Source organism: Bombus pascuorum, chromosome 12, assembly GCF_905332965.1.
Source record: "Bombus pascuorum chromosome 12, iyBomPasc1.1, whole genome shotgun sequence".
In the NCBI taxonomy this organism is placed as follows: Eukaryota; Metazoa; Arthropoda; class Insecta; order Hymenoptera; family Apidae; genus Bombus; species Bombus pascuorum.
Window position 1 is genome coordinate 1,777,964 of NC_083499.1, and position 27,631 is coordinate 1,805,594.

Genomic DNA, 27,631 nt, shown 5'->3' on the forward strand with positions numbered 1-27,631 from the left:
GCGAAACACGCGGGCATTATGCAACGCACCTGAACGTAAAACATGGTATGGATGCGTGCAAGCATGATGGAGACCGTCAATACATAATTGCTCTGTCATTTATCACACTTGTCCCTATGTTCCTTCGGTCTTCGTCTACGATCTACAACGATCGCGCAACGTACCGGTAAAAAATATAAAACCGACAGAAACGTAAAATTCATGAAAAATTCTGCCACCCCACGGATTCCCTCTTTCTTTTCCATTACAAGAGTCAGCATTTCGGTGAGCGTCGAACGAAGAGCACGATCGCGTAGGTTTTCAAGCGATAGGTGTGAAATTAACTCGATGCAATAAACGTCATCGACAAGCTGCTCGTTTTGAAATAATTGAACCCAGGATCGACGTGCACGTGCCCGTTTTATTATTTATAATCGCGCTTACGATCGCGCCGATAAAATGGCGTTGATGGATCGTAATGGCGAGAACTGGTGAAACGGTCTCTGCTATATTGTTCACGAAGAAAATTAATGTTCCACGCAATTTTTTTCCCCGATTCGCCGAGTACACATCATTGAAACTGAAATTCATCGAAATAGAATTTGAAGAAATTGCTCATCGCTTTAACCACGTCACACAATATTTATCTACCTCTCTGTTATATATGGAATATTATGAATAACAATTCTAGAAAATAAAAATATATGATTCATCGTAAACTATAAAATAACATCTTTAGCGAACACCTACACAGGCTCGCAAAAATATTCGAACACTTGCAGATACTTTTTATAAATATATTACGCGCATTATACGAAACATTTAAGAAATTCATTAAATAGTTCCATTAAGTATCTTATAATTTCTACGCATATTTTCAGATTTAATCCAAACTTAATCAATACGATGACAGTTGTGTCTCCTTATAGAGTTAATGAAAATTCAAGATGTTTTATATAACACGTACAATGTAGACGTAAAAATTTTCTCTGATAAATGTCCAAATACTTTCGTGAACCAATATAGTTACCGTTTCTATGTCGCCCTTGTTCTACCGGAAGCAAGGGTGACGAGGCACCCGTTGAAGATTTCCCGCGGCGCGGTGTCAGGCGCGAAACCGACAACCCAGAAAATCCGCTGTTCCGACCGCGATCGCCTGGACTTCCGTGGCAAAGCTGGCCGGAATTCCATTACCGAAGAAAATGTAAATATAATTGTGGCGTGCTGACATAACGGCAAGATAATCCGTCGAGCGGAGGCGCTGGCTCCGCAATAAATTGTAATTTATGATCGCCGCGGACAGCCACCCGGTATCGTCGAGAAATTCAAGACCGCGAGACCGAACCGAGAAAGCTCGACTCTTTCTCTTTCTCTCTTCTCTTCTGGTAACTCGTCTTCGTCACTCGCGACCGGCGATCATTTCGCGTCGCGCCCTCGACACTCGCTATCGTGGACGGCCTCTGCGCCTGTTTTCTCCGCCTCCTCTTCGTCCAGCCGAGAAACGACCTAGACAGGCTCGAGTCTCGATGAATCTTGGCCTCGCTCGATGGCCACGCTCTCGAACCTTTCGCGCTTTCTCGCTTCTACGATCCAGACTCGAGACTCTCATCTTCTTTCTCTTTAGAAACTTCGTCTTCCTTGCTCCTCACGGATCATCCATCTCTTTTAGAGACTCATCTATAGCTCTCTTCGTCGCTCCTACATATCTTATGGTGTGCCTGTCCTTTTCTATCGTTGGGACTCGCGCGACGTCTGGTCGTTTTCCTCCGGAGCACCAATAAATTAATTGCAGAGATTTACGTATCTCGCCCGTAAAACAGTCAGCGAGAGTAATGCTCGGCCGCTAATTACATAATTATACGGCATTATGTTACGACGACCAATTAATACGTGGGTACAATGACTCGAAGGCGCGCGAGAAGTACGAGCGCGTAAGTCATCGGCTTGCGATCACCACGCCGATAACGGCGCATCTCGTGTCGCCACTTCGACCATCGGCCTTATAATTTATCGTCCGCGTGCGTTTACGCTGTGAACTACAATCCCCTATTTGCTATTGTTCTCTCTCTTCTGAACCTGACGTTTCCGACTTTCACATTTTGAACTATGCTCAAATTTGGCTTGTTGCTTTCCAAAGTAGCGCGTTAGAAAATTATTCATGACCAAAGATAGTTTACAATAATTACTAGATTCTTATATCTTTCTTAATCCTTTAGTAACATTTGCAAAAATTTATAAACTTTGATTGGCTGAATCAGTGCGGGTTATTGAAACAGTCAGATAATATTTAATTTTAGATGCTAAATGCGCATGATTTAAAAAGTTAGTGGATCTTAGAGTATCTAATCTATTATAACAGTTAGTAATTCTGTTACGTGTAACTGTTCAATGAAACATACAATAATTGTAGAAAAACGTTTAATTTCTTGTTTAGTGCAGTGTGCGACATAACCAAATTAAAATTCAGTACGTGATCGCAAATTATCGAAGAATGCCATTCACTAATCATTCGAACCGATACAGCTGTTGACAGATCATCGATCAATTATCGACTGTCTCCGCGTATCTGTTACACTTCTCATCTGCGCAGTAAATCTTTATTCATGCTTCGTGATAGAATATTTTTCCAACCTTGTATTCGCATATTGTCGACAACATTTTTACCATCCTTTTTACCTTCTGGCACACATCGATCTTATGTAATAAAAGATAGAACCTGATAAAAAACACGTTTCATTGAAAAATAAATATTTTTCGTAGACACTGTACACAAGCTGCCCCACGAAATACTTGTACTAATTATCTTGTAATTTACATCGCTTACATTTACTCGTACGTATATATATATATTTTCAGATCTGTTGAAAATTTTACAAATATAATCACGATAGTCAAGTCTCATAAAAATGTTAATGAAATTTCAGAATGCCTCTCATAACGCTCGTAACATATTCATAAAAGATGTTTACGAGTGTTTGAATACGTAGTGAACTTATGCTCATGAATTCCTCCATTTTACTCGCGTAGAGAGCAACAGTATATTTCCAGAAGTCGCTGGATGAAATCGAAAAGAAGGAATTACGCGTTGCCCATTTCACCGAAACTCGTGATCGCCACCCAATCGCCAGTCTTGTTTCGTCACCGATCACGCGTCCCGCTAGCATCTTGTTAGCTCGTCGATTTTCTTCCGTTCGGGGACGCCTTTTGACCCAGTATTTTCCGTCGTCGAAAAGGGGACGGAGAGGGAAACGCTCGGTTACCAGAGCGGGGGTGGAATATGAGATGCGGGCAAACTGATTTATTTAAGGGGCAGACCAGACATCCGGTTTGTCGAATTACGCTTTAAGAGCGCCTGTAGACGGAGTGGCAGATAAAAACAGAGAGATGAACAGATTGGAGAGAAAGAGAGAGAGCGGGCAACGAGGTGGAACGAGACCGCGTAGCCCGTCGACCCGTTAACCGTTTATCATTGCATCGACACAAGTCACGCAGCCGGACCCTTGCCTGTCCATTTAAAAAACGAAAAAGACCGACGGGACTTTAGTAGGAAGTGACGTCATCGGGCAAGATCCACCTTCAAACCGTGTCGTTTGTCCATGCGAAATTCAATGGCAGATAAAAAATAGTTTAGAGAAGGTAAATGGTACGAAGAAATAGCTCTGTAATGTAATACGAAATTATACTTGATAACAGTAACTAGGTGAAGTCATCGATTTTAAAATGGTCAGAGATGAATGAAAACTTTATTAGAGGTAATTAAATGGTTGAGCTGATGTATATATCTGCTCTGAAAGTGAACTGCCCCGCTTCGAAGGTTTTCATCATCTGTATTTGAAGAGTATTAAAATGTGTTTCTGTCTTAAAACAAATAATTTTAAATAGATATTTTAACTTTAATTTTGTAAAACTTATCCTACGAAAGATAGGAAAACGTAGTCTTGTATTTACATTTACATTTTCCTACATGCGTCAGGATAAATTTTTGTTATTTACCAATATGGTAAAAAGTGTATAGCACAAAGATTTACATAGATATCGACTTCACTTGTCACTTTTTTACTATAAAGTTCTTAATACATATATGTATTTTATCTTCTCATTCTTCTTGCATTCAAAAATAAAAAGTTCAGAGAACAAGAAAATGTTTATTCAATGGAACTTGATGTTGATGGAAAACTGCAGGAACTTAGTAATCTTTGACTTAGAGCGATCTTTAATACGTATACTTCGTTTTGTACGAAGTTATATACAGTAGAAGGGAATAAGGTTGATTTAATCGATTCGTCAACACGTTCGGATTAGACTCACCGATCGGAACGATCGTGGCCGACAAGATCATCTTCGCCTCGTAGGTGACAATGACAAGCATCGCCCTTTGTTTCGTACTTGCTGCTAGTAGGAAGCAATCCAGCGACAACCGATGCATTATTAATGTCCCCCTTTCGCTTGTTACCGCTCTTGTACTCGCTCGCGCGACGTATATATCCTCCGTGTGCCCGGGACGAACGATCGCGGGCCCCTTCTAATGAAAATTAAGACGTCCCGGACGAGAATTATGTGAAATTAATTGGAACGTATACAACCGTATCTATTCAATTTTCTTTGCTATTAAATCCAGATTAATGACCATGGAGACACGTAAATGCAGATAATGTAAATATAATACAATACATATCTGTATACAATAGAGATATAACCTATTGTCTTTATTCTTAATTCTTACAAATTGTCTTTACTCTTCATCTAATAAATGATTGTGGATGTTTATGTAAGTTCATAATTTGAAAGTAGTAGAACCTAGAATTGGAATTTACTTCACTTTCTATTTGTTGTTAGAAGTTCTTCGTTTTGTATACGACAAGTAGAAGTTTGTTTATTTGGATGAAACTTTAATTACTCTTCGATCAAATCAATTCTTGCTATCTGGATCTACTTATTTGCATGCGAATTTTTATTATATGTAACAAGGAAGAATCACAGATAGTGGGAAGAATTTACGTTACTGTATTTTGTTATACTGTATTGAGTATCACGTGTGACATACATATATATAAAAGCGGGACATTGTAATCCTGTTAAGAAAAGCAATAAAGACATATGTACATATAGTGGGAAGAATTGATTAATTCCACATAAACTCCAATAATTATTTATATATTTCACTACTGTATTTTATATATTTTCCCATATTACGTACATTCTGTATAATTTTTTTACATCCAAACATTCCACGAACACATAAATATCTACAAACTACTTATCGCATTCAATCAAACTCATGTTTGCAATATTTTCTATCGTTACAAGCTTACCACCCACGTGAAGTCATAGCCATTACAATTCTATACAAAGCACGCGAATCGAACGCCATGGCGCCTCTACTTACGTATCATACATTGCAACTAAAGTACAAATGCTAGAATATGCGATTATTCCGTTGCCAAAGTAAAGTACTTTATATCAGAGAATTCCGTTAGGTTGGTTCGCGTGGAATTTCAATGATTCGTCGTATCTCCAAGGTGAATCGCAGTTACGACGAACTTTTCCTCGGTCGTGCTTTCATCAGCTTCATCCTCGCCGCCGTCGTCGATGCGTGCACACGTGAACACGTCCTCGGGACGCAGGAAGGTCCTATAGATTTGACCGTGTAACGATTTTAACCAGATACGAGAGCGACCAATCGAGAGAGGGAGACCGGGTCGGTACATTATCGCGAAGATGATGCCTATGACAGCATGTGGGAGTCAGCTGTCACTCATTGTTGCCCTGGCAGACGTGATATATCCAGACATTTCGCTTCGTGATACCGACCTGCCTGGAATTCTTATCCTATGACCTCGGGCCACGATCGATACTGTTGCTTTTCGCGTAAACAAATCTGCCAAGGGAGAACGATCTTGCGTGATCCCATGATTTCTCTTCTGCTTAAAATTCACTGATAAATAATATACACACATATACGACTTTAATAACGAAAGGGTTAATAATGCGATACAAATGAATGAAAATAGTATTTACTTACGAGGCTTGAATACATTTTATGTGTCGAAATAATTTAATGATTAGCATTCGTAAAGTGAATTTATTCGTTTATTGAAATAAATATGAGTAGTCGATCAAATAATAAGAGGTTCAACGGGAACGACTACTCGAGTCGAGTGTTTCGTTTCCCAGTCGTGTAGCAAAACTTTCTTTCGATCAACGACAGCGTGAACGCTAACAAAATAATAATTCCATTCTTACATTACTCATGCTGTTTCGATTCTCCAACCACTATCTATAATACGTATACAACGCCCCGTCTCCAATATGAATTCAATACCTCATTACTATACCAGTCCTTCCTCTTCTTACAATCTCATACCAGTAAGTAAAAAAAAAGAAAGAATATAATACGTCAAATGAGCAGAAGAACACTACAAATTTCCATGTGCATAAGTACATACAATGGCTGCGAAAGTATTAGCGCACTCCCTTATTTCCCAATGAGTTAACTTTTTCTTATCACTTTTCGTTTCTTTATTTTCATAATATCGAATTTTTGCAATTACATGAAATGATTATTAGATAAAGCGAATTTTACTATATTTGTCTTATGTAAATGCTACAACAAATGCAACGATGTGCCGATATTATTTATAGCCATTGAATATACCATAGGCGTCCACGAACGAGAATTCAAAATACATAGTTGTCAGTCCGAAACAGCCTGAACGAAGCCCGAGATCGAACGAGACATCGAAACGATCCGAAATGGAACAATTAGGCTCCGGTTCAAAGAAACGTGGGCCTCGTGGTCGCGTATTCCTCGCACGAGGGGCCGGCAGGCAATTTGCCGCGCGTATTTTCCCGAACGGGCAGGTTCGCGGCTTCGTGATTATCACACAGCTACACCCGCGGAATAAGCGAGCGTACGCTCGAGAATATTCAGCGGTTGGCGCGAGGCCGATTCGTAGGACGCGCGCGTCGTCAAATCGTTTATGCGATGGGCATTTTCGAGGAGTGGTACGTGTGCTCCGCCTTTAATCGAGATCGAAATCGGCCGCCGCGGCCTCGTCAATGGTATTCCCCGTGGATGGGCAACGGTATTGCGCGCGTACGCCTCGAAACAACCCTTCGGACGTGACGTTTGTTTCGAGTAACACCGAAGAAAGGGACCTTTTCGAACTTGATGACCGTGTCGTTCGATGCTTCGTGTCCGTTTCGTATATTTTAATGTAGTGTAAGAGAACTGTGTTTCTGAGCGTATCGTCTGATCGTTTTTTGTTCTGTTCATTGCAGAGGCCACCCTCCTCGTCACTCTCGTACCCCGGTGCGGGTGGTAATGACGACGCACGCAGCCCCGGAAGCGGGGGCACACCCGGACCTCTCAGTCAACAAGCGCCCGCAAGTTTGGACTCCTCGGATCCTGGTAAGTACATTGATGATTCTTTTTTTTTTGTTAATTGTACAAGAGAATGTAGCTATTTATGTGGCAAATAATTTTGTGAGAAGCTGCCTTTTTTCCGTCATCGATTGGTCATCGAAGATTGTCGAGGATAAAAGTACCGGAGTGTCTTTTGCTATAAAAGCGTAGAAATTAATCATGTAAATGGTAATGTTTAATAAATAATTGGATATAATAATTGCTAGATAATTGGAAAAGTGACCTTTAGTTGGAAATATAGTTGTGAACGTGGTTTGTACGTAGCTGCGGAATGAATAGTACTTTCTCTTGTATCGTGTTAAGTGTGTAATATTAGCATTTTAAGCCGGAGCAATCTTCGATATGAATTACTGGTTGGTAAATATTGTCGATAGTAACTATAGTACAAAAATCATCGTATATTTGGTATGCTATTTCTACTAATTCGATAAGAATCGATAAGAATACTAACTCAATTCTGTCATTCTGTCCTTAATTCAATTACGGTATCTCCACTTTTTCCTAAATTTTTTCTTTCAATCTTTTCCCTATATTCGATGCGTGACCATACGTTGCTGTTAGATTTTGAAGCTTACGCGGATAAAAGACGGGGATGAAAACAGTGTTCACCCGTCGTGTTCTTTCAAAATGCAACAGTGCGAGTTCGGCTTTACAACTCCTTTACTCAACGATTTTCCACACGTTTGACGATAAAAACAAACATTTTATGATGTCTATCGATAAAATCGTACAAATTATTAATAAAACGGAAAATTGATAAAACTCGAATTCACTTTAAATTCAATTCTTCACTCTACTTTCACGACATATAAATTATGTAAAGAAGGAAAGCGAGAGAAATAAAAGACAAATGGCTCTTGTATGTAAATAAAAGATGACGGAATTATTCGCCTAATCGTCGACCATCGACAGGTTTGCAATCGACGTTTACCGAATGTTTATCGATCGTATGAAGATTCACACTGTAGAAGTCGACGGATCGTGAGAAGCATTCGAACGAATCGATCAACGTGGATCGATCAACGAAACGCGAAGTGGGTCTCTGCGTGGACGAGAGTGCCAGCGTTCTTCGAGGTTCGGCGCGCTAATGACAATATCACGCGACAAACAACAGCTTGATGACAATCAAGACGCGACTCGTCGAGACCCCACGGACCTTCTGCACGCCCTTCAAATTTTACGAACACCGACTCGCGCGTCAACACTATCAAAGCCGCGGCAACGCCAGCGTCGGGTCTAATGAGCAACTCGTCGCATTGGCGTAATGCTTTCCCCTCGTCTTCTTTTTTTTTTTTTGCTCTCTATGAATTATCTTCAAATGAAAAATTTTCTATTGAAAATAGACAAGGTTTACAGAATTTATTGATCGAAAGTTTAATCAAAGGAGTTTAATTATAGGAACTATCTGGTTTTGTACAATGGATATAATATATCTATGTATCTTAAAGGTGGGAAGTTAGATCCTATCGATCGAGTAAAGACTAGAGTTTTGTTAATGGGACATTTGTAACCTTTTTTCCCAATCAATTTACATCGTTGAATAATGTTGTTTAATATGAACGGAAATTTCAAGGATTCGCTTACTTAATTACTGTGCTGCTACTTCTCACACCTACATATTTTACAATTTTATGGAAATGAATATTTATAACATTATAATAAATTATTAATGGGTTAATCCATGAGTCATCGAGAATACTCCTGTCATTTGAGTTTCTTCTCCCAGTTAACGTTTCCAATTTGTTCTTCTAAAATCGCGAGCCTGCAGCATATTCCATTCATTCTAATAAAAAATTTCAATTCCTATGTCGACAATCTTGTCATCAGGATTGCAAACAGTTATCATAAATTCCACGAACGAACAAAACGTTCCGCTTTATATATACCATGCCAAGCATCCAAACCACCTGCTGACGAACTACCCTGTTCTTACCCTTTAAAATTTCCGGGTACATTGGTAGTTTGAAGCAAATTTGCCTCGATTTTCACGATGGTTGAACACAAAAAAGAACGGAGGACAAACCAGAATAGAAGCATTCCGCGGTGATGAGGCGCGCCAATGGTTAGCGCGGCCGGGTTCAGTCAGTCACCGGAGGGTACACAAGTTCACGACACCATCCCATAAAGATTCATTAAGGTCCGCCCGTCTCTCTATATTCGCTGTGTCGTGGCAGCGTTATAGAGCCGCGTGGCGTGCCAGTTCGCTCTTGTTGCGTGTGTATCGTATAGGTGTACTCTACTCGTGCTCATCCTCTCACTTTTCTGCGTGCTCGTGTAAGTATACGCCATAGTCAAAACGGTTGATCAATAATAATCAAAAGCGTGCGTTGCGCTGTGTCGATCGTAGGAACAACTTGGGAAAACGGTGTCGCGAGTTCCTTAAGCCGTTTCATCGTCCTCGATTAGACTTGTAATAGCGTGTCGATAAGGTGGTCCATACATTGCAATAATGTCTTTGTTAAGAGGTTTCTTTTTCAAATGGAGGTTCTTTTTCAAAAGCTGTATCTTAATTGGAATCTCATGCGATTGCGATTTCTTGATAAGAATTCTTCGAAATCTGTCTGTAATTAAGATCGATTATCGCGCCTCACGAGCATTGTTCAATATATGATTAATTAAGATTGTGTCGAAACGTGTATTTTAAAATTCCGGAATTTGATCGAATTAGTCAACAATACATTTATTAACGATCTTCTGTGAATTAATTGATTCTAGAAATAGTACGTAATTATTATGCAGATCCATACATTTATATTATTGTTATGTGTTACGATAAACGCTATGATATTTCGAAGATTGATTCATTGAGTGTTGCTCCATTTACATTCGGGATATATATAACCTATTAGCTTTAATTGATCAAAACTAGCATTGATGAAAGAAATTTGTCAAAATTAGATTTGTTGAAATTAGTATTAACTAGGGAAAGTAGATTTTGATGAAACTCGGATTTTATTTATTACGGTAAGAATCGATCCTGCTGAATTTTATACAGAACAAGTGTGGAAATGAAATGGTCGATGATATAAATTTCGATAGCATACATTTTTTCTTGGAATCTTACTTAAGAATAGTTACTTGCTTTACGAATATTTCATTAACGATGTATCTGTCTTTGTCCACTTATAAATAAACTCACTAATCAAACAGAACGCTTGATTTAAAAACATTGATGTCCGCTGTAAAGATGTGGTAGAACTGATTGTACCGTAAGAATTTTTGGAGCGCAAATGCTTGATTATTCTTTACTGCCATTTAAAAGGAGCGAACTGCGAAAAACTCGTATTTTTCCAGAAAGAAACTTTTACACGCGTTTGTAGTCAGTGAATGTTCTGAGAAAATTGAGAAACGATTTGCAAACAGAACTTACATCTAACCAATATTACTAAATTATGAAAATACAGTAAACTCTGAATATTAATTTCAACTACATCGCATAATGTTTATCGAATAATTCTAGCCAGAAGTAAACGAAGCACGTAGTATCTTTACGTTCACCGATGATGTCACGAATTCTTCTCGCTAAGCGTCGACGATTGCCGGTCGCATATTTGTCATCGGCCTTTAAAATTCATCGCATGAGAAACATCGGCCGTTTCGTGACGAGATTTCGATCAGGCACATTCTCGTTCGCGACTTGCGCTCGCACGTTCGGTATTAATTAAATGACGCTAAACGGTAACGCAACACCCCGTGGATCAAACGTCGTCGCGTTTCACCACGATCAGCACGGAAGCGCTTTTTATCCGCGAGCGTATCGCCGCGCGAGTTAGCTTGTTGAATATCACGATCTTTATCCCAACGCGACGCGGTCAACAATGAAATCACTACGATCGTAAAATATTATCCAACGTTATACACATTGAATCTTTTGCTCGATCCGGGTGAATCGAGAATATTCAACCGGATATCGATTTTAAAGAAAAGATTCTTCGCGAAGAGAATTCTAAGACGATGAATTGCGAGAAGGATGTCGTAGCCGCGACCTCGAGGAATTTTCGCGCGTAACGTAAAAGTGGAAACGGTCTCTGCTCGTTGAAACGTGGCAATCAGCAAGACTTTCTCCACGATTCGCCTCGATCGCGTGCTAGAGCGAGGAAATTGTTTCCTCGTCGATAGATTTAACGTTACTCGCAGCAGGGAAATCGAGGATCGACGTCTTGACTTTTCCAAGATTAAAATGGAGTTGCATATATAAATTTATAGTATAAATGCCTATATACAAGATTTTGATTGTATATATCTATAACTATTTTATTGAAAAGTTTCTTTAAAATCTTCATCCTGAACGTGCATTTTCTTTTAGTAAATATTAAAAACGTTTCTAGCTTTATTGAGAACCTCTGTTAAACGTTGTTCAGCAAATCGATTCCCCTCGGTAAACGAGGTAGCTGGCCGCATGCTATTCTCTCGTTAATCCTCAATTACAATATTGTTTATACCTCAAACGAGCTGGAGAATCGCATTTCTGGAAAAGCACGCCGCCTTAAATCGTCCGTGCACGCCAGTGACCGTTGCGCACGGTTTTGTTTATCGGAACGAGCCTTTCTATATCTTCCGATCTCACGTTTCCATCTCCGTTTTCTTTTTTCTTTTCTTTTTTTTTCATTTTCAAACGATGTCACACGGTTACGAGCTTTTTTCACGATGGTACAAACACCTCCGACCTCGCCCACGCATTTTTACAGATCGTATAGAAACTATAGGATTCGAAGAGTTCGCGTTCGGGACACGAGTTCGTCAGGTTACCTAACGTCTAGATAGCATCAGTCTCATCGAAGTTGTCACCGACGGACAAGGCATTTGCTCGGCGCCCATCGAGGCTTTTCTTCGTCGTTTCAGCCCTGTCTATCGGCCCTTTTCGTCGTTTCCCTCTGGTCCCGTGGGCTCGTTAACGTGCCGGCTTGTTTGCCGACAGATATCATCTTCGACGAGGTCTCTCTGTTGCGTTGGTCTTGTCCGCGACCGTGGAACCTCTCTGGCTGGACCTAATTTCTGTCGAATGGAGGTTTGGATCGTAGTATCTATCCCTTAAACGTATTCCACGATTATTCGTCTAGGTATAGAAATACGAGCTATTTGGAAATAATTATTCGTTTTGTGATTACGAAGCAGCCGGTTCAATTTCATGCCTCGTAATCCGTTTCTTTTTCCCATTTCTTCGTTATCTAAATGAAACAGACGTTCGTGAGTCACAGTTAATTTTGGCGTGCCAGTTCTTATCGACCGATATGGATATTTCTCGAATGGGATAAGATACGGTGCCGATGGTCAGAGATTGTATTTATTCGTTGGTCGACGAATATGAGTTGTCGATCTCTTTGACAAAGTAATTTCTTTATTTGGGAATTACTTATTGTTTCACTTCGGTTCTTTTGCAAATAAATCGTATCGTATAATAGTTAACGAAAATTAATTTGTTATTATTAATTGTTAGTTTCGTGATTATAGAAGTTCCTAGTTTAGGAAGTGACCCGATTAATAGATTTGAAGGAATCTTGATTTAGATTCTTAATTTTGTAAATTAAAATTGACTTCGTCGTTTGTGATGATTTTGTTTTAATAGAAAATGAGCGATTTCTTCGGCTTGACGAAATTATATTCGCTCACGGGTATATCGATATACGTCGTTGGGGCGGAATATTTTTCCAGGACACGATGGAAACGCATGTCAGCGTCACGTGGGAAGAGCGCAGCCCAGGCATTAACATATCGTGTCGCAATCGCTCGCGGATAAACACGTTCGTTCTCTCGTCGAGGCTAGAGGAGATTCTATCTCGTCTAGCTGGTCGATCGTGATACGTCCTCGATGAACAAAGCGTTCCTTTCAGTCGAGGAACTGTTCGATTCTTGCTTTGTTGCACCTCGTGAGAAATCGTCAATGTTCGCAATAAAGCTTACAACGTTTCGAACAGTTTATATTCCATCAGTATATAAACTTCTTAACCGATCAACTGCATTTTTTGCAAATTTCTTCATTTTGTTTCTCTCATTTCACTTAAATTCTTAAAAGGTGATTTGTTTCTATAAGTTAAATATCCTAGGGAAACAAGATAGATCCACCCATAGATCCGTAGATCCATGACTGTCTAGCAAATCAAGATAAGTGCATTTATTACAAGAAGGAGACGTAGATAAGAGTAAATTCTAAGCTTGTGTCATCGTGTTCCTCCAAATTCTAAGTTTATAAAGTTTATTAAGCTCATGTAATTCACACTCACTAATATAGACACTCGGATAACTTTGTACGAAATATATTAATTGTGGCTCAAACGCGATTAACAAAGATCCCAAAAAACCAAACGATTTAGTTCAACGTCCACTTCTAACCATGCGCTTAAATACAAACTCCAATGCAACTATCGTCAAACGGTCCGAAACTTCGATTCGATTCTCCGTTTTCTTGACCGGAGACCGATTGTTAGAAGGGGTTCGTTAGCTTAACAAGACGTCGATCTACGATCTAAAGCAGCGAACCGACGCAGACCTCGAAACAATCTCCGTGAGTCTCTATCGATCCCTCTATCTGCTATGTGCGCGGCGACCCATCTGGGGCCCCAATGTGAAAGGGGGCCCATTCCACCTCCGCGCCCGATCGTTTTTTCCTACTATCCTCGGACTTTAAACAGTTAGATCGACCCTTTCGATTCGGCAGGAACGAGTCCTGTCAACGGAGGGCCCGTCCTCGTCGTCCTCCACTCTCTTCCTCCTTCTCTCCTCTGTTGCTGTGTAGAGTCCTCCTCTGGTAACAACCTTCCTCAAGTTTGCTGGGACTTTTCGTGCTTCTCGTGGAGATCCTTAATCGACGGTTCGTCGACTCTGTGGTCTCTGTCCCCTCTGGCCTGGCCCCCTTTCTTCCTCCCTTGTGTCGAAAGAAGGAAAAAGCCTGGGGACCAGATATCCTCCGGTTTCTGACAACTATCTGGCCGAAGACGGTTGAAGAGGCACGGGGAGGTTGGGTGAAAGAAATAAATGAAGAGAGAATCGAGGAAGAGAGGCGAGAGATACAACGAGGGACGAAGAGGGAGGGGCGGGAGCGTGTTAAAGCGTGTACGGGGACCAAAGATCACGGAGAATTCCTGGAAATCGGCGCATGTAGGAGAGGGAGGCAGAGAGAAGGAGGAAGATAGAAGTAATGAGGCTGATTCTCTGTTTTCTGTGTTTTCAGCGAGCGGCGGTATCGGCTGGTTATCGGGGGCCTTCTTTTTTTTTCCTTCTTCTTCTTTTCTTTTTTGTTCTTTCGGCCTTCGTCTTTCTTTGTCCCTCTTGGAGTTCTGTTTCACCGCCATCTTCCGCCCCCGTATTCCCCGAACGGTTCGCCACGTCGTGCCGCGCCGCTATCAGGGTCCCTCTTTCTGCCTTTCGAGTTTCCCTCGCGCGGCATAATGAGGCCTTCATGTCGTGAACTTCTGCGCCTTGTAACCCCTTTTTCATGCTGCTCCAGAGATCTCGGTGTCCTGCGTAAAACCTCGTCCCCGGATACCGGCTACCTTTCCACGTGTTTCTGTTAGCTGCCGTTTAGAAATCCGCTTAAGGCGAGAACTCTGTATTCCATTCTTTTCGAACGTCAAGAAAATGTTAGTGGAATGCATTAATATCATAAGTTTTATCAAATGCACATAACAATTTTGTTATTGCATATTGCTTGTATATTGTTATTGATTTCTGATATTCTGCTGTATGAGGTATAGCCAGGATGACTAGTTACGGTGATCATGCTGATTACTTATTCGTAATTTTATATTAATAGTATAATATCTTTTTATTTGGTATATTTTATTTTTTAGCATAGACAAGTAATTTTAAGCCACATTCTGGCAACAATAAGTAAAAATTAGTTCGTTACGTAGTTTATGCGTCTAGCAAAGTATGGCCAAAATTTAATAACCATTAAAGTGCTTGCAGCGAAAACAAACGTTTCATCCATTACATTATTTTATAGGATGAGAAGTGAAATCAATGGGTTAAATATTCCTATAAATTCTAATTACTCTTATGTATAGTATTTATATTTAAACTGTCAAGCATTTTATTGTTGATCTGAAGCAATTTGTACCTCGTTCATTCTAAACATTCATCGTATGTTTGATTTATAGTAAATGTTCATATCCAGAATAATCAGTGCTCAGAGGGTTAAGAATATTCTCAAGATACACTTAGTATAAATACACATCTATCTACAGCTTCTCTTTGCCATTCTTCTAAACAAAATTTACTTCGATATTATCTTTATCTTAATTGCAAGTTTCTCCATATGCAAGTACTTTCCTGGTTCATATCCCATTCGAAATGAAAAACTGAATCGATAAGCGTGTCTTACGGCACGTGGTGAACGCAGATGTGTTTTATGAAGTGACGCGAGAACGCGTACAAAGTTTACGAGGCTAGCTGCAACAAAGCGGCGCGGTTCAAGCATCACGACGACATTGGAGTTAATCGACATGTTAATGAATAATAAAGTCGCGCGTCAGCATGATCAGCTATCGATGGCTCGCGGGACAGTTCGATAGCCGAACATGACAGCCGGTGGAACTCTCATTAATATTACTGTTTACTATGCCTCTTAATCGCAGATTTTTTCTCCGTTTCATACCCTCCCGTTCCTCACACTGTACTGTCAGAGTTCATTGATTTGAATAATTCTCGTCTATCGCGCTTCCTCGCTGATTTCTCGGTAAAACGTTAGTGCACGGTGCAGCAAAAATTCTCTTATCGAACGAGCGAATCGCTGACCGCGAATTCCTCGATAAATCCTCTCACTCGAGATTTCGACCCGAGTGCAGAATCAGTCTGCTTACTCGTTACGTACCTTCTTTTCCCCTGCAATTACGTAATATAACGTGCGTATTTAATTATGTAATATAATTACGTAATATTCAACCTTGGTTAGACATCGTTCGGAATAAACGCGATTATCGTTGCTCTGCAAAAGTTCTTGCCGATAATGTAATATCTAACGATAGAACACGAAAGTGATCGTGCGATGCTTGTGCAACGATAAATCTCGCGAGGCTGAGCGTTCCACGGATCCGGATTGTCCGGATGGATGCGTGCGATAGCGCGATCCCCGCGGTTCGCTTCGACTAATAAAAACACAGCGACGGATGAAAAAGTGACGGGGCGCGAGAGGATCGCAGGTGAAATCGGCGATGGTCGAGCTCCCGGCCGCTCGATAATACGGCCATCGATAGCCCAGCTAGATTTGGCAATCGCGCGTAATTGCATCGATATTTCACATAAGCGGCTTAATTGATTTTTCTCTCGCTGGTTGGTCGGTTGGTTAGCTCGGGTGTGAGAGAAAGAGGGCGAGGGAGAGAGAGAGGAGGAGGATCGAGCAGGGAGAACGAGAGAGCCGTATTTACGACTATTTTTAAATCAGCCGGAATATACGGACGTTTATTAGGATGCCGATGAAACGGGCCGCGTGAAGGTAAATATTCTGAAATTTGTTGCTCGCGAACGCGGCAGATAAATAATGCAGCCCACGTGTATTTAGTTTTGTTAATTATTGCCGTTGTTACCAGTACGCTCTCGATAGCGAAAGAGATGATGCTCCAGCGTTTGCGATACGGATACATTTGGGGTTGCATCGATACGAACAACCACGCCGTCTGATTAGTTCATTGGGTTTATTGAAAGAACTTATCAAGTGGAAGCAGAGAATAGGACTCGCTTGTTTGAAATTCTATTCTATACTGAAGGCATGTAAGGAGTATACTTGAGACGAAGGTTTATGAACACACTGTTTTTCAGATTCCATCTTATGTGTACGCGTCTAGTTGAAAAGAAAATTAATGGCGATCTAAGGGAGATTAGATGAATATGATTACACGTAGAAAATTTCTTTCCGCTGCTTGCAACGGGATTCGCCCATTGTGCAAGATTTTAAAGATTTACTAGTTCTTGCTGGTTCGAGAATAAAAAAAAAAAAAATTAAACTTACTTAAATAATGAATTCAGTTCAATGTTCGTTTGAGGAAATATATTATTATATTATCTATGTCTATTATCAAAGATATTTTTTAATTGATTTATATCTGCTAGATACGTATTAACAAATTACAATGACTGCTAAAGGATCTAGCATTTAAAATAGAAACCAACTCGAGAAACGTAATATTTATTCCATCTTATAAAATATCTCGTCAGGAAACAGAAAAAGAACACTAGGTAAAGGAGATTCCATTAATTTAAGCTTCGAATAACCTTCTAAGAGACAGGTTGCCTAAAAACTTTTGACAGCCACTGTACATTACCATCGATCGACGAGAAGATGGTCGAAACCGGAGCAGAAAGTCGAGAAGGACGCGAAGATCGGGCTAAAATGTCGAGCAAGGTCGCGTGCACGTTCGCGGAACCTCGACCAATTTCGTGTTGCCGATTTTTGCCCGCTTTGTTGCGGATCCTTGCTTCCGAGAAAGGAAGTCCACGGTGTCCCTTGGCGCGTGTAGCGTTGATTAACACACAATGTGACAGCCCCCCGGGAAAAAGAGCGTGGATCGCGCATGTGTTATCGATTCATTGGCGAACATCCCCGACGACACATGCACCTGTACATCCCGCGACATCAGTGTCGGCAGCTTTGATCACGATCCACGTCTGTTCGCGACCGCGACGCTTTACTCGCCGCTCGTCGTTAGAAAGTATAATACTCGAGCAAAACGCAGCAAATAATGAGGCCTGGTTTTTCTTCGCGCCGGGACGCTCTTCACGCTGGAAGTTTCCACTTCGATGCAGGTTTTTTCCCGCGATTTTTTCATTTCTCACAGGGATACTCGTGTTACGGTAGTTTTCAACCGGGCAGCTTTCTTTCATATCCCCGCGGAGAATGCGAATTGGCTTCAACTTGGAAACTATGAGGACTCTTCGAGATCTTCGAACGGACTTCCATAAAATACGGTATAATCTGTTAGCGTAATTTACTAATGTTTGTAATTCTTATATCTGTGCTTCAATGTAAATTAATGTCAAACTTTAGTATTAAATCGCTTACTGTATAGTGACGTCCGAGACCGTGGTAGTTTAAAGGTGAAAAATACAAGTCACGCTCGCGATACGCGTTACAGGGCAAAGTTAACACAAATCAGACTTATGGCCTGCATATAAATCCAGCAGCGTGTAGCTGAACAGTTTCTATTCCAACGCGTAAGAAACTTTCTCATGTACCGTACCACGTACGATTACAAATTAAGCCTACTGCAGTTTTCGAATTTTTGTAAGTCAATTTCGTGTTCGCTTCGAAAATCAAAAGATCATTCTGTTCACGATAAAAAACCTGTAAAGTTATTTGGAAGTTACATATTCCACTCATCACGAATTACTCAGACAATTTCAAGCAATAATATATATTTCAACATGCTACTTATTTGTAAAAACACGCGAAGGAAAGGAATGTACATCAACAGAATTATTAACGGATAAACGAACGGACGTAATGTATACATTAGCAACATAGAACATATTAAGAAAAGAATTTCCTCCATTACATGGAGAATTCTGGTCCAAAACATGATCTCGATGGATTCTCCGTGCTATCACGGCGCAAGCAGGATTCGCGGTTGAATCGAGCCATGGATCAAGGCCTGGGGCCATTTTTCACCGCGACAAAGCGTTTTCTAATGACGCCGGATTAGCCTTGGCGACGGCGATCAGGCAGGATCACGCGATCCTCACGACGGAAAGCCAACGACGAGTGATCTGTCTCCGTAATTTATTCCGTCGCGGTTGAGCACCTCTGACCGACAGCTGTTCCGACCACGTAAGATAACCTAACTCGCCTTTCTGCTCGCGTGCGTGCGTATTGACGTAGCAGTTTGGATTTTTTTAAGTCGTCAATGCCCAAATGGCCGCCGCCGTCGCGCCGTCGCGGCCTAGCTCCCTTTGATTGTCTTCTCGGAAGCACCGAGATTCTTTCTTCCTGTCAGCCGGTTAGCAGATCGGTCACGAATTACCGTGAAGCTCTGTTAGCTCCTTGGACCACGGGTTCTTCGAATCGTTAAGTTTCAGAATAGAGAAAACGTATGGTCGAATCGATCCCTCGATGAATGGAGAAACGACGAAGTGACGAACAGTTGTCTGAAACAGGAGAAAATCTTTGGTAAGAGAGTTTGGTAATGCGTTTCGTCTCGCCTATTTCCAATTCCGAGCATAGGTTCTCTGTACGAATTACCTTGAAACAATCTTGGGATATAATTAAACGAATACTTCGAATAAAGTCTGCCCAAATTCGAGCATGTTCTTATTAAATCAAGCAGCGTTCAATAAATAAGAGAGTTCTAAACGGTTTTGTTGTTTTCTAGGTACCTTTAATATAATAATAAATAATTCGTAGATTCTGATTACTCGAATGTATAATTATCTAAAATGTCGAAAAGTTGAATAATTATCTAAAACAATTCTAGAAGATTTCGATTCTATACAACCTCTAATAAAAATAAGCAAAATAAGGAGTACGTGTGTTTCATCTAGTCTATTTACCCGCGTGAAGATCGCGTTTCCTACGAGCTCGATCAACGTCGAAGATGTGTTTTGCCCGTTTTATCGTATGCTAATGAACGGAGCGCACAGTGACGCAGATGCGGTCGCTATTAATATAATTAGCATAGCCAGCTCTCGCGACTGGGGTTATGCAATATTTTTTTCCCTCGAACACGACGCGGAGGAAACGCGAACTTGCTATCTCGCGTGCACGCGAGTTTTATATGGTAATTAGGGAATCGATTGCGAACGCTCGAGCGTGATTGCGATCGTGGCGCGGCGGCGGTCTCGAATCGGCCGCCTTACGCTCGGCCGGCTGGTTCGAACGCTAATTAGAGTCGAAATCGGAAAATTGACCGTCAGCGGTATCGGCTCGCTTCGCTGAAACGATCCGCGTTTCCCAACATCTCTCCTTCTGCTCGTTCCCTTCGCTCTGAATAAAGAGAAAATGTTCCGTTACAGAGGGTGGGGGATGCTTGGTAATTAATCGCGCGCGTCGAATATAATGTAGAAACTAGAAACGAAATGCAGAAACGCAACAGTTACGGAGGTGATGTCGAAACATCAATGAGCTTTTTCATTAAACGTTGAGGATCGTAAATCGAGATAGATCTCATTTTGGAGCAAGGTTTTCAGCGACATACTCAAGTATGTTTCCTGAAAACCGTCACTGATATAAATTTAAGAAGTATCCTGTTTTGGAGCAATCTGAATTTTTCATGCAATTAGCATATAACCGACTTGCTGTCCAGCATAGAACTGTACACACCTACATCATTATATATTTATTAAAATAAACGTACTTACTGATTATGGAAAGCTGGCGGTGCATATTCTTCGTATACGATAAGACTTTCGTTTTCAGTTGTTTATTTAATCATACTGCGAAAGAGCCGAATATCGAGCCTCAAATACCACATATGAAAGAAAATATCGCGTCATCTTGTTTCTTTATCAACAAAATATTCATACGCAGATCGAGAATAAGATCAACAGCTTCCTCTATTTTCGACGAAGTTCCAGAATCAAGATCATGCTCGTGGTCTTCGCCAAAGTTTAAGCGAGCCACCTTTGAACTTCTCGCACGTTGCTCTTTATCTCGGCTAAATAAACAAGTTATTCCGTCCGATCTGGCTGGTCCCCTCTCGCCTGTCTCTTTTTCACACGTCTCGCGCCGATATTCTTGCGGGCAAACATGCAGGCGTGGCGCGAAACGCGATGAAACGCGAGCGACAATGGAGGCTGTTGCAATTGCCGCGACGATAACGCGCCGGCTGGACCGTGTCAACGCTCTCTCGTCTCGTTATACAAGAGAGAACAGGCCGGCTGGGACTTTGATTTAACGATTTCTTGCGGTATGCTGCTTCCACGCGCCCCGTTCCACCGCTACGAATCGTCACGGATACTTAAGACGCCGCTCATAAATCGCGCCGGTCCTCGAGGGAGTCCTCGCGACACCTCGTCGAAACGTATTCTTCTGGAGTTTATGTCCGTGCTGGCAGTAAAATCTTATCCTCGAGAGATAGCGGCGTGCTCGCGACCAGCGCCGTTCGATATCCACCGATTTCTTCTTTCCTTCCGGAGAAATACGCCGATCCTCTTCGACAACTGCCAGTTTCGTTTGTCAAACGTGTTCGTAAATGTAAATGATGGTTTTCTGTCTTCGACATTGTGCAAGCGTTGGAAAAAGTATACATTAGCTGTTTCTTTTCCTTTAGTTTTTGCAAAAGTTACATCGTTTTTCTATGTACAATAAATTGGGAATTTCATCTCTGTATTCTAACATACAGTGGCTAAAAAATATTTTACAAAATGTTTGTCAGCTTCTTAAATGTATATACATCTTTTTCACAATATCAGTTATTTCATCCAGCAAAATCAATTTTAGAAGCGTACATAACCCATCCTCGTAAGGTAACATCCACTATCACCGTATCCTGAAACGCATCTCGTTAGAACTTCTCTGAAACTTCAAACTTAATCTTTTTTCACTCAATTTCATCAACTCTATCCAACTCGCCGTATCAATAAAACAAGAAAAGGAAAACAAATTATTAAAAGTCGATTTAGAGAAATGAGGACCAAAGATTCACCCCGAAGAAATACCTTGACTAAGGCAGCCCCGTGGCCGATTTCTGGCAAACCCCGGGAGGAGTCGGCTCTCGAGGCGCAAACAGCATTTCGTTCTAAGAGAGTCTGAGTCGCTCTAAGCTTTTCCGCAAGGATTCACCGGGTGGGCAAGCTTGAGTGGCCACCCCTTTTACCGTCGTTCTTTCTCCACCGGTCTCGCGTGTTTTCCTTCTCTTTCTTTCCCCGTTCTCTTTCTCTTGCTCCAACGATGTTCCCCCAACGTGGAAAGAGCCCTATCTATGCTTCTATCTTGTCTGCATTCCTTGGGGTATTACTCGGACGGGCGTAGCACGATTTTCCTCGAAGCTTCTTCGCGAAGTCGACGGTTGTTCCCGCACCTCTCTACCTTCGTTTCTCTTCGCGTAGCGAACATGGCTGGCCCGCAAACTCGTTCAAATCCCGATGCGGCCCCGGGAACAGCGCAAACCCATTACGGATTCATCGTGCGCCATTAGCTAATTCTTCCCTGCTCCTAACGTCTTCCTTTCCGCGCTCCCTTTTACCGTTCCCGCTGCGGTTTCCCTAGGCGTCTTACTCTGTGTGTTTTCCTCGCCTACATCTTTCTCTCTTTCTCTCTCTCTGTCTCTTTGTCTCTCTCTCTCTCTCTCTTACTCTTTCGCTCGTCTCGGTCTCTTATTCCTGACTCGGCTTCTCTCCCGAAGGAGCTCTTCGTCAGCTCTTCTAGGACCCCCTTTCAGCGAGTCCTCCGCAGGCTTCCCGAAACGCGAGAATGATTCGACGGTTTGGAAGCTAGCTCTTTGTTTCCACGAAAATTCGTGGGATCGGAAGGGTTTAGTTCAGTGGAATTTAAAGATGGAATTTCTTCTCTTGTTGGTTCTCGGAATCCTTCGATTTTGTAATTTAGATGATACAGGTTCATAGAAAATGGACTCGTGAGAGTGGCCGGAAAATAATGGAAGAATTAGTAGATTTTACGAAAGTATTATTTCACTTTCGTTATATTGAAAAGAGTCGAATAGAATATTCGGAAATAAACTACGTATAATAATATAATATCCATTAATTTTCTCCATTTATAAAAATTCGAATAAGCTCAACGCAGCCACCTGTGAACCCAATTCGGTTCCGCCAGCTCAAAACCGAGCGAAGCATATATCGCGATGCCCATAATCAGACCATGGAAAGAAAATCAGTATGGAAAACGAGAAAATAAGGGAACGAACGAAAGGGAATAAAGAGCGACGACTCGTAAAGATGCGCGACGCGGCGCGAGTAAACTCGACTCGTCTTCTGTGCGAGACGCATGCTTTAGCATTCGCCGGAACGAGCGAGGACGTGCCAGATTTTCCATCGTGTGTACGACCATCGAACAAAATTGCTTCGCCGTGGAGGAAAGATCGGCAACGGTCGGAGTGTAGAGAGGGAAGAAACAGGAACGCACAGGGGGTGAGTGGAAAGGGTGGCCCCGCGCGCGATGGAACGAAAGTGCAGTCACCCGGAATAAACGAGGAGGAGACCCGAAGTTGTTGGTCGAAGTTCAGCGAGTAAGAGAGAAAGAGAGACAGAGAGGGGTTGGGAATGAGTTTGCGTCGCGGCGGTGATGAAACTTTGCCGTGACGAGAAAGAGGGGTTGTCACGCCGTTCGCCTCTAAAACCCACCCTTTCGACCGATCCGCCGCCATTCCTGCTTCCGCGAGGCGTTTCTGCTTTTAAACGAACGACCAGCAGCGTTGTTCTCGATTTTTCCTCAAATCGGTCGAGATACTTGCTGTTTGCTCTCTCATTGGCGGATCGATGTCATTCGAGTGCGTTCTTCTTTCGCTTTCCAGGGCAAAATTGCTAATCGAGAGCTGCATCTGTTGGTTTTTTCTACTTTTCTCCTTTGTGCGTTGAAAATTGGAACGCATTGCATCCTGATCTCCATGGTTTATTTATGAATTTTTAACTTTTTTATCTAATTTTATTACCATGGTATATTACATTTATATACAGTCATATCAAACAACTATTCGTTCATGTTATTCGATACGTTATGATATTTCATTTAACTCTTTGTGGCTGCTATATCCGCACGGAATAATTTCTGTGTACTTTGATTTCGTATATGCATTGATTTATCTGTACGCAAATCGAGTATGGTACGTGGACGACTACTTATACAGTCGACTATATGTCAAACTCCTGTGACGTATCTGAAGCTTCAAACTTTCAAGTTGTTATCGTGGTCTTTATAATTTGAAATTACATCTTTCAAAACTCCCCGGTTGGAAGTTTCGTTCGAGAATTAATCTTTCCAGATGAAAGAACACTATCGCGACGCTTTATCTGAAATCACCCTTAATTTCACACCCCTAATTTTCTGAAGAAAGATCCCCAGTTTTTTGACCAACTAAAATCCGAACTTTCTCCGATATGAAATATATATTAGATATCAGTTGGACAGAGTATTAGGATCGCGATTAGGTGATCTTGAACAAAGTTCTCAACATTGCTGACGTTCCCAAAGGTTTTACGATGGACCACACATTACGACCGAAGGGCGAAGATACCTCGTGGTCGTGATGCATGGATATAAAGAGAAGTATGACATATTTTTGCGAAGATCGTGCGTGTGAGCACAGTCGAGCGCGAGTACGCGTCTACGAGCGTCTAAATATAGAGCGTGAGTCACAGCAACGCGCGGCTCCAAGAGGAGAGTAGAGGAAAGGAGTCGTGCAAAAATACAGAGGCCGGAGTGTCGTCCTCTTCGCCTCGTCACGAGGAACTCGCGCACGTAACCTCGAAGTGTCCCCGCATTTTCTGCGTTCACCTTCTCCACGCTTTCCGCGTACTTGCGCGCTTTCCGCTTGCGATATGTCTTCGGATCTTCTCTTTGGACTTACACTTGAAATCCGTTCAAGAGGAAATAGTATGATATTTGTTGTTGATAATTTAATGTTCCTTTTTAGTTTCCTGTAATTCGAAGTAGTTTTACAGTCGATCTTCAATCCTTTCATGTAGCATTGAATAAATTGATAAAGTATAGAACATAAATTTCACTGTGTATAACATGATTATTAAAAGTCATAAGGAGTATGTAAAATCGTATATTTAACTATATGTATATGAACTTTTTCAACTGGTGTCGCAATTAGTAATATAGATCATGCAGGAAGTACACGTGCCAATAAATTGATCGAGACAAAAATTACGAAACAATGATGAAAATTCAGGATAGATAGCGCGAAATATATTTAAATAATTATTATAGTATTCGATTATTGGTTCTTTTTCTCTGAGTCGCAGCCGTTGCGTACTTTATCATACGTTTTTCGATTATGTTTTCGTATTTTAATTACATCATTCTGTAAATTCTACCATTCTACCCAAAGACAAAAAAATCCTTTTCAAACTACTGCACTTTTCGATACTCCGCAAATAAGAAATTTCTTCTTCGCGAACTATTTAAAGTGTCCCGTTTCTGAATAATACTTCCTTGCCACAGAAACAAGATGCAAAGACATCTTCCACGAGAGATAGCTTCCCTTGTAGTAACCCCAATCACGAAGGATTCTCCAGTTGCACCCTCAAGTGTACTCGATGAGTCGAAACGATGCTCGAGGCGAACTCGAGGCGGTATCGTTCGTCAGGCCGGAATTCGTAACCCAATTCCCAAAGGCAAGAGAGCTCTCTGGTCTCCTCTTGGATGGTTCGACTCCTCTCGAAACGAGATCCACCGATAGACCGGTGTATCGTATGGCAGCGTATCGCGATGCGCAACGGGGGACAAAACGAGGATGCGATCGTCGTCGCGAGGGACGCGCTTCGACACTCGAAACGTCGCGTCGTGGCGGAGGAACGGGTTCCGCGCGACCACGAGAAGGTCGCGGAGATGACGGCGGAAACCGCAGAACGATTGAATTCTTCGGGATAAAACACGACGCAGACGTATAAGGTGAAAAATAAAGGAACGTTGTCGGTGGTAAACGGCGCCAGGGGCGGCGAGGGGTGAAACCCGCTCTTTTTTCCCGCTCGCTGCGCCGAACAGACTTCATTCTTGGTTTACAAGCGTGCGGTCTACAAAGAGGTTGCAACGTTGTTAAAATAACCGCAGAGCTCGCCGCTCGCAGCCGTGCGTTTCAAACGTTCGCGCGTATGTGTGCCTATGTATGTACGTAAGTGCATGTGAACACGCGCGTGATCACTCTTCGCTCGGTACGCGCAAATAGAAGCGTGCCCGCGTACGAGCACGAAGAGGGTGGTGACGAGAATCAACCCATTCAATGGGTCGAAGGCTTGCGGTTTTCTTCCGTGATTCGAAAGAAGGGAATTCCGCGGTAATTTGAGTTGTAATTGCTTGAGAATTGGGAAAGAAGTCAGGTAGAATCTTTTTGCATTGAAGTATTTGAATGTTCAGTACAGTTCGAAAGTCTGATTCATGTTGAAAATGTTGGAGCAATTTAAGCTGCAATTGCCTGAGTATCGTGGAAGAGAGAAGTCGTACAGTATATTTAATATATTCCTTCAAAATCTAAAATAGGATTCTTAATTTGTTCAAGAATTAAGTACACAAGTAAAACGATCATTTAGAATTGTTTGATCGTAGTAAACCCACAGCAACGCTTTCAGTCACATTATTTATCGTAAGCTACTTGGTTACAACTTATAATTTGCATTGAGCATCGTAAAGACAATTAATGCAATTTGTTCTGTGAAATATGGGATATAAATTAAAATAAACTAACTCAACTCGATTCAACCGAAATTGGAACAGTCACCTGTGACTTAACCGTACCAGTTGTAGAGTTAATGAAGCTTGGCGAAACATTTAAGCGCTTCTAACCTTAAGACAATTGCCCGATCTCCATATTAATATTCATTTGCATACGGTCAATCGTCTGAATCTCCGGAACGAGGTTGCGTTCCGATTGATAAACCTCATTAGCTCGAACGAATAGAATTCCAAATAGAATGCGTTCGAAGTAGAACGGTCTGATAAACGTTTGTAATTTCCTGGTAATCTGTGAGGTGCGTTACAGCTAACGCGTAATGGCTGCGCGCGGCAATGGAAAGTGCAGCGATCAAAGTTTCGAAATACCTCTCAGGGTAACGCATCGGGTGCCAACGTACCAGACGCGAATAGATAAGCGTGAAAGGGTCATTTCCCCGAGGAGCGTGCTCATCACAGGTCCGCGAAAACAAATTGCTCGCGTTTCGAAATACGGAAGGCGAAACGATAACCGAAAGACAAAGTTCACCCGCGCCTCCACCCGAGATAACATCCGGCATCGACCCAAGATAAGTCGTCGAACTCTCGTACGAGCCTCGTTGCTCGTTCCAAAGAGAGAGAAAGAGAGAGAGAGAGAGATAAAGAAAGAGCAAGAGCAGCCACTTCGCCCTCTCTCATGGTGTATCTTATAAACCATCGATTTTACGAGAGAGCAATTTGCACTAGGGAAAAAGCTGTAAGCGCTCTGTTCAATCCTTGCACATTTGGAAAAAAACGATCGTCGAAATTGCAAAGAGATACAACGAAAACCGCTTTCAAGGAAGCGTTATCGAGAAACGAGATAAAAGATTCAATTACTCGAGAAAGTGGACGTGTACTGGCGAGATTGCTGCCTATCTGCGGATTTGTAAAATATGCTTTATAACTGTAAACACATGTCCGAGTTATGA

At 41.7% G+C, this 27,631-nt stretch overlaps 1 protein-coding gene across 6 annotated transcripts in view; it reads left to right on the forward strand.

Annotated features, from left to right (window-relative positions):
• Positions 1–27,631, forward strand: part of LOC132912407 (homeobox protein homothorax) — a 502,412-nt gene that overhangs the window by 142,081 nt on the left and 332,700 nt on the right. For all 6 annotated transcript variants that reach the window (XM_060969789.1, XM_060969791.1, XM_060969794.1 and 3 more), the window contains exon 7: positions 7,261–7,390. In XM_060969789.1, coding sequence (XP_060825772.1) covers positions 7,261–7,390 — 130 coding nt within the window. The remainder of the gene's footprint in view (positions 1–7,260; positions 7,391–27,631) is intronic.